The sequence below is a fragment of the Chroicocephalus ridibundus genome, chromosome 4 (genome assembly GCF_963924245.1).
Source record: "Chroicocephalus ridibundus chromosome 4, bChrRid1.1, whole genome shotgun sequence".
Taxonomy (NCBI): Eukaryota; Metazoa; Chordata; class Aves; order Charadriiformes; family Laridae; genus Chroicocephalus; species Chroicocephalus ridibundus.
In genome coordinates, this window is record NC_086287.1 from 848,842 (window position 1) to 856,557 (window position 7,716).

General features: G+C 58.8%; 1 protein-coding gene across 1 annotated transcript in view; it reads right to left on the reverse strand.

The window, feature by feature from the left end:
* Positions 1–2,332, reverse strand: part of LOC134514657 (uncharacterized) — a 2,421-nt gene extending 89 nt beyond the window's left edge. Inside the window, exons 1-2 of the mRNA XM_063332735.1 lie at positions 2,006–2,332; positions 1–549 (exon numbers count right to left, since the gene is read on the reverse strand). The exon at positions 1–549 is cut by the window's left edge and continues 89 nt beyond it. Of these exons, the coding sequence (XP_063188805.1) occupies positions 1–549; positions 2,006–2,152 (696 nt within the window). The 5' untranslated portion in view covers positions 2,153–2,332. The remainder of the gene's footprint in view (positions 550–2,005) is intronic.
* Positions 2,333–7,716: the final 5,384 nt, after the last annotated feature.

Here is a 7,716-nt window from a genome sequence, read left to right on the forward strand (position 1 = left end):
CATCCCGGCCGGCTCCGCGCCCGCTCCGACGGCTGCTCCTCGCCCGCTCCGACGGCTGCTCCTCGGCCGCGTTGGCCGCGGATAGACGGTATTGCCTTTTTCCCTCCTGCTTTTGCTGGTCGGGGGGTGCTCCCGAAGGAGAAAGAAGGAAGGTGTTCTCCCTTTCGGCATCGCCAAGGAGACTTTAATCCCGCTTTTGTCCCACTCTCTGGAGATGCGATGTACCCGCTTCACCCGGAGCAGCCCCCGATGCCGGGGAGGTGAAGCCCACCCCTGACCGCGGGGTGAGACACAGATGGGCCATTTTCTTGTTAATTTGGTAACTCGGTCGTGGACTTTTTGGTGCCGTCCCCAGGGGAAGGGGATGCCGAGGGGCCCTGGGCCGTTGCGAAGGAGCCAGTCCCCGGTTCCCCGTGTTTCCCTAAGCAGCGCGTTCATCAACACATTTTTCGGGAGCACCGGGACCAGGCGCGTTTCGGGGCTGCGTGAGGAGCCGGAGTCGATGCCGGCTGAGCTCAGGCTTTGCAGATTCCCGCTGCCAGCGGCGAGCTTCGGATCAAGGACAAGATAAATAGAAAAACAAATACAGGAGACGGTCAGGAAATCAATCAGAGAAGCAAAACCCCCCCCGAGACCCCAAACTGAGCCGAGCCCCTTGGGCTGCGGCCGCCCACGAGCCCTGACCAGGAAAGCGAATGTAGACGAGTTAAATGCCAAAAATGCAGAGCGTCAGCTGGGAGGAGGGGGGTCGGGGGAGAGGGTTCTTCTTTGAATGGGGAACACGTTTGCACGAGTCCATCTGCTGTAAGCTCTCGTCCCCCCCCGGGTTGGCTCCCATGTTATCTGGGATGATGTCGAACTGCTCCGGGGGGGATTTTTCCTCCCACGCGGTCACGAGGAGCCCGACGTGTGGGCACCCCACGGTGTGACAGGGACCCTGGCGCCTGTGGGGTGTCACCGGAGGGGGTGGCACTGCCCCACAGCCGGGGGTCCTGGGGCCATCCAGCTGCTTCCCCGGGTACCCTTCGACTGGGGTTATTTTTTTTCAGGGTGAGGGGAACCAAAAACATGTTTCCTGGCTGCAAAACAGCACCAAGAGGCTTTTTATTGTCCCCCCACCATTTACTCCCCCAGACACACGGCTGCGGCTCAACTCACGGCTCCGCTTCCCCGGCCTGAAGCGCCGCGGTGAATTGGGCTCAGATTTATTAACCCAAGGAGCGCTCCGATGTTCTTCTCCTTATTGTAAACCTTAATGACGGCCAGCCCTTACGCACTAATTAAACCTGCCCGAAAAGGCGCTGGGGAAGCAGCCGGTGAAGCCTCGAGCAAAGGGATGCTCAAACCCACCCCGGAGGCGTTGGGAAATTATTTGCCTTGAATACCCCAAATCTGGTGATAGTTGGGTCTGACGGAGCGGTGTCCCCCCCGCGTGCTCGGGAGGGCGGCTCGGGGGAGGCGTTGGGGGGGGGGGATGGGAGACCCAGTTTGGGCTCTCCGGGGACGCTGGCAGAGCTGCAGCTCCCGCCATCGCATCCCTCCGGGTGCTGCGGCTGGCAGTCGGGGGGGGGGTCCCCAAAGGGGACGCAGGGTGGGGCGTGAAGGAGGTTGTAAAGGGGGAAAACACGGGCAGTGTCACGCTGAAATGTTGAAGAGGGGCTTCGAGGGGGGCTCTCGGCCGTGTGCCCGGCTCACAGCGGCTGCTGCGCCCACGGGGAGCTTAGTTAAATGCCCTGGGTGGGGGGGAGATGGCTGCGCACCGCTGGGGGGTGTCAGCTCTAACGCACCAGCAAAATGCGTCTGCCCGTCCTCCTGCAGCCGTGCAGCCAGCCAGAGCTCGTTATGCCGGCCCTTCGTTAGCCGCAGCAGCAGAGGCAGGACCCAGCGCCCCAGCCCCGCTGGGGTACCTGCCCTGCGGGGTGCTTTGGGCTCGTCCCTGCTGTTTGCACCAGGCTGAGCTTTATCCCCCCCCCACCCCCCAACCATAAAATCGGGCTTTTGCAACCTGCAAAACCGTAGCTGCAGAGTCCCGCTTGACGTGAGGCGCTGGGCGAAATGAGGTCCCACCGAACGCAGCCCGTCCGTGCCACGGACTCGGTCTCCTGCGCTGGTGGGAAGGGCGGCGGAGGGAGCCGATGCCCGGGCACCGCATCCCTCGGGGGGCTGAGGGTCACCAGGAGGAGCACTGGGGTGTTCGGAAGCTGTTCGCAGGCAGCGGGGGCTCATGCCAACGGAGCAGCAGGGAACGAAGGGCGTCTCTCACCCTCCCGCTGGACTCCGGCCACTTTGGCCTCACTCGTCCGTTAAAAAGCAACGAGGGCGGTTCCCTCCCTGCCAAAGGCGAGAGGAGGCCCTTTCCCTCCTCCTGAGACTGCCAAACTTCCATCCAAAGTGGAGATATATACACGCATATATGTGTGTATAGAAATATATAGCTCTGTGTGTGTGTATATATGTATATATATAAAAAATCATAGAATCATAGAATGGTTTGGGTTGGAAGGGACCTTAAAGGTCGTCTAGTTCCAACTCCCCTGCCCTGGGCAGGGACACCTCCCACCAGCCCAGGTTGCTCCAAGCCCCGTCCAACCTGGCCTTGAACCCCTCCAGGGATGGGGCAGCCACAGCTTCTCTGGGCAACCTGGGCCAGGGGCTCACCACCCTCACAGCAAAGGATTTCTTCCCAATATCTCATCTAAATCTCCCCTCTTGCAGTGTAAAACCCTTCCCCCTCGTCCCATGGCTCCCCTCCCTGCTCCAGAGTCCCTCCCCAGCTTTCCTGGAGCCCCTTGAGGGCCTGGAAGGGGCTGGAAGGTCTCCCCGGAGCCTTCTCTTCTCCAGGATATACATATATATTTTTTAAAAAAATATATATTTAAATATAGATAAATAAATATATATTTATATTTGGTTTTATATATTACATGTATTTTAATATAAATAAAAATAAAAATAATATATATATAAAAACATGCAGAAGTTGTGGCCATGGCAGCCGAGCACGGCACAGGACCCCAGGGCAGCACTTTGTTTTAAGCCCCCGCCGTTAGCGAGCCCCCCCCGGTGCCATCCTTGCTCCGTCCCGTCGCCCCCGCGAGCGCTTTGGGCAGTTCCAGTTGGGTTCTTCCCCCCTGGCTCCCGAGGGCCATCGCTACAGGTCCCGTGCGGTGCCGGCTGCCACTGCGCCCACACAAGCGGCGTCTCAAAGCGGGCAGAGGGCGGTGCTGGGGTTTGCCTGGAGCGTCTTGGAGGCGTCTTTTGGGGACCTTTGAGGTCTTCTCGAAGGCGCGATGAGTTCCGTCCTCAGGAGGCTCCGTCGGGTGCTGCCGGCAGCTGCGCGTTGCCGAGAGCGCGGGCAGAGCTGGGGACGGTTGCGCCGGCAGACGAGGAGCTCGCAGGAGCCGGTACGGGCTGAGCGAAGGGGAGCGGGTTTTCCCGCAGCAGATCATTGCACCGTGGAGCCCATCATCCACATCTGTTAAACCCGACCCGAAGAGCTGCAGGGCAGCTGCGGCCCTGATGGGTGCCAGGACGTCGCCTGTGCTGCATCCCGCGCTGCCGCGGGCTTTCCAGCGGCGGGGTTACCCATCGCACACGGCTCACCACAAACCGGGGTGGAGGACGTTGCGTTTCAGAGAGGAACTGGCCGTCGGCGCGGCCGGCTGGGAGCTGGGGAGACCTGGACCTCGGGGGCGCTGGAAAAGCTGCCGGGGGACGCAACGTCGCTGGGGATCTGCCCCCGGCAAGACCCGGAGTGAAGGGAGACGCGTTGCTGCGTCTGGGGGCTGTCAGCGGGGGGGTCCTGCTGCCTCCAAACCAGCCCAAGGGGGGCGGGGGGACGCAGTGGTGACGGCTCCTGGTGGCCCAGCAGCTGCAGGTCAGGGATCCACCAACCCCCCCCATCCCTTTCCTCCTGAGGATCTTTTCTCTGCCGTAGCAGCACAAACGCTGAATTCTGGTGGGTGAAGCTGCCAACCTGGCGCAGGGAGAGCCGAACCCCCCCCCCCATTTGTGCGGGCGGAACCTGGGTGCGATGCCCGAGCGCCGCGGTGCCGGGATGGCCACGGCTCTGCCCAATGGAGAAGGCAGGAAACTCGTCAATCTCCCCGGCTGGCGGAGGTAACAGGAGAGATAAATGGCTCAACCTCCGAAGGGCTGGATTTACAGGCAGGAAGTGGTGTCCCCCAGGGTTCGGTGCTGGGGCCGGTTCTCTTTAATATCTTTATCAATGATCTGGATGAAGGGATCGAATGCACCCTCAGTAAGTTCGCAGATGACACTAAACTGGGCGGGCGTGTTGATCTGCTTGAGGGTAGGTTGGCTCTGCAGAGGGATCTGGACAGGCTGGACCGATGGGCTGTGACCAATGGTATGAGGTTCAACAAGGCCAAGTGCCGGGTCCTGCACTTGGGTCACAACAACCCCATGCAGCGCTACAGGATTGGGGCAGAGTGGCTCGAAAGCCGCCCGGCAGAAAAGGACCTGGGGGTGTTGGTGGACAGCCGGCTGAATATGAGCCAGCAGTGTGCCCAGGTGGCCAAGAAGGCCAACAGCATCCTAGCCTGTATCAGGAATAGTGTGGTGAGCCGGACTAGGGAAGTGATCATCCCCCTGTACTCGGCACTGGTGAGGCCCCACCTCGAGTACTGCGTTCAGTTTTGGGCCCCTCGCTACAGGAGGGACATTGAGGTGTTGGAGCGTGTCCAGAGAAGGGCTACAAAGCTGGTGAGGGGCCTGGAGGACAAACCTTATGAAGAACAACTGAGGGAGCTGGGGTTGTTTAGCCTGGAGAAGAGGAGGCTGAGGGGAGACCTTATCACCCTCTACAACTACCTGAAAGGAGGTTGTAGAGAGATGGGGGCTGACCTCTTCTCCCTGGTGACAAGTGATAGGACGAGGGGAAACGGGTTCAAGTTGCGTCAGGGGAGGTTTAGATTGGATATTAGGAGACATTTTTTCACTGAAAGGGTTATTAAACATTGGAATAGGCTGCCCAGGGAGGTGGTGGATTCACCATCTCTGGAGGTGTTTAAAAAAAGGGTAGATGGGGCACTGAGGGACATGGTTTAGAAGTGGCTCTTGTCAGGGTAGGCTAAAGGTTGGACTCGATGATCTTAAAGGTCCCTTCCAACCTCAACAATTCTATGATTCTATGATTCTATGAAGGTTAAGCCTCCACCTCCCTCGACTGTCGCCCCCATCGCTAGCAGGAATTCAAGGGCTTTTTTTGGGTTGTGGTGAAAGAAGGGCTCTGTCTGGGAGGAAAAACAGAGCTGGAAGCGTAGTCCCGGCCCCGAGAGGGCTGCGGTAACGGAGCAACTGCGCGAAGGCGGGAGAGAGCTTGTCCCTCAGCTCCGCACTCACAGACCAGCTGGGCTCGGGCTCTGGGAACGGTGTTGAAACGGGCCCGAAAGGGTGCGCGCATCTCCTGCCAGGCCGGCTGCCACAGCCCTCGCTCTCCTCCGGCAGCTGCAGGCGGCCAAGGGAATTCATTGGCTTCTTTATCACTTAGACTCATGGAATCATAGAATTGTTCGGGTTGGAAGGGACCTTAAAGATCACCTAGTTCCAACCCCCCTGCCCTGGGCAGGGACACCTCCCACTAGATCAGGTTGCTCAGAGCCCTGTCCAACCTGGCCTTAAGAACTTCCAGGGTTGGGGCTTCCACCACCTCTCTGGGCAGCCTGTGCCAGTGTCTCACCACCCTCATGGTGAAGAACTTCTTCCTAACGTCCAGTCTGAATCGACCCATCTCTAGTTTTAATCCATTCCCCCTAGTCCTACCATGACCCAACATCCTAAAAAGTCCCTCCCCAGCTTTCTTGTAGGCCCCCTTAAGATCCTGGTAGGCCACTAGAAGGTCTCCTCGGAGCCTTCTTTTCTCCAGACTGAACAACCCCAGCTCTCTCAGTCTGTCCTCATAGGAGAGGTGCTCCAGCCCTCGGATCATCCTCGTGGCCCTTCTCTGGACGCGTTCCAGCACGTCCGTATCTCTCTTGTAGTAAGGGCTCCAGAACTGGACGCAGTGCTCCCGGTGGGGTCTCACCAGAGTGGAGTAGAGTAAACCAGTTAGTCCTGCTCGAGGAAGAGGATGCCAGCGGGTGAGGATGGCGGTGCGCCCCGGGATGGCAGGCAGGGGCTGCCCGCCGTGCTTCGCCTGTAATTAACAGCTCTTGGAGGGGTGTTTGCTGGCAGCCAGAGGGACAGGAGCGTCCTGCCAGCGAGAAGAAGGGCGTCAGTCCCCTCTGGCCCCTGTAACAGGGAAATAATCACCGGTTTCCGTCAGCCGGCGGCTCGTCCTGGGCGAGCGTGAGGCTGGGCAGCGCGGGCTGCTGGCCCGGGGCCACCCCCCGGAGGGAGGAGAGGTGAAACCACCACCCGCAGGGATTTACACTGACGGGGGGGTCCTGGCGGGGCAGATGTCGGGGTAACACGGCAAGGGGTGAGAAGCCCCTCTCTGGCCAGCACGGTTTGCCTGGCGTGACTGATGGCCCTCCTCCTCTCTTCCAGCAGGTCCCACCTTGGGAAAGGCGCCTTTATCCCCCCCCTGCCCGCCCATGGATGGGGAGCGCACACGCGGGCAGAGGAGACCTGGGACCAGGGTCAGAAGTAGAACAAAAATGCCCCAAACATGCTTTTTTTTCTGGGGACGGCTTCGTTCACTCGTTACCCTTGCCAGAAAACAACCCCCGGTTCCTACGGAGGCCTTCGACACCTCCAGCATCCACCGTCCTTCTGCCCGGTCTCTGCTAAACCCCCCCATTTCTGGCAGGTGTAAGAGACGGACCGTACAGTCCCTGCCGAGGCGCAGGAGCCCCTCCAAGCCTCCCATGGAACGCCTCAAACACTCGCAAGGAAACTAATAACGCAGGCCTGGCCTTCAAAGAGCTGATGAGGCTCATGCTTCTGGCGCCTGAAAGTGTGGGAGAACTGTCTTGTGAAGACGGGATCGTTCTGCCACTCGTGTGGTGAGCTCGCTAGTTCTCAGTTCTCAAGGCCATTGTGTCCCAGGAGTGACCTTTGCTTCATTATCTGGGAAGTGCATGTGAAAGCACATCCCCTGCATGTGCTAATGAGGATTGCAGAGCTCATGCTGAACATGTATGACCATGGCACTCGCCTCTCCACCCAAATCACGCTACACGTCACTGGGAGAAGGGCGAAACCTGAGCCGAGGCTGTCCTGGGCAAGGGGGGGTGGACCCTGCTAATTCAGCAAACAGAAAAGGGGAAAATAAGTGCCCCTAGGGGGGACCAAAGAAGAAACGAAAGAAGAAGATCCTGCCTGGGAAGATGCTTCCCAAGAAAGAAGGCCGTACCCAGGAAGATTTTTCCAAGAAAGAAGATTATGCCTGGGAAGATTCCCTGAAAAAGATGCTGGAACCAGGACCGGTGATCTCTCTATCTCTGTCGTCTTCTCTGTCTTTTCCTTCCTCTGTCCCTCAGTTTCTCTTTTCCCTCAGAGTCATTAAGTAACGACCTCAAGTACCGCTTGCCACAAGCTGTTGCCTTCCCCTTGTTAAGGAACACGACGGACGCACCTCAGCCCTTGCCATCATTTGTCACACGCCTAACCACGTGCCGTGGACTTGCTAAGAGCTACGCTAATCATTTTGGGACACTAATAAATGTTTGTATACGGACCTTTAGATTTCTCTCACCTTAGTCCGCGCCGTTGGGGGTTTACGAATCCGAAGTCACTTACCCCCCTCTTTCC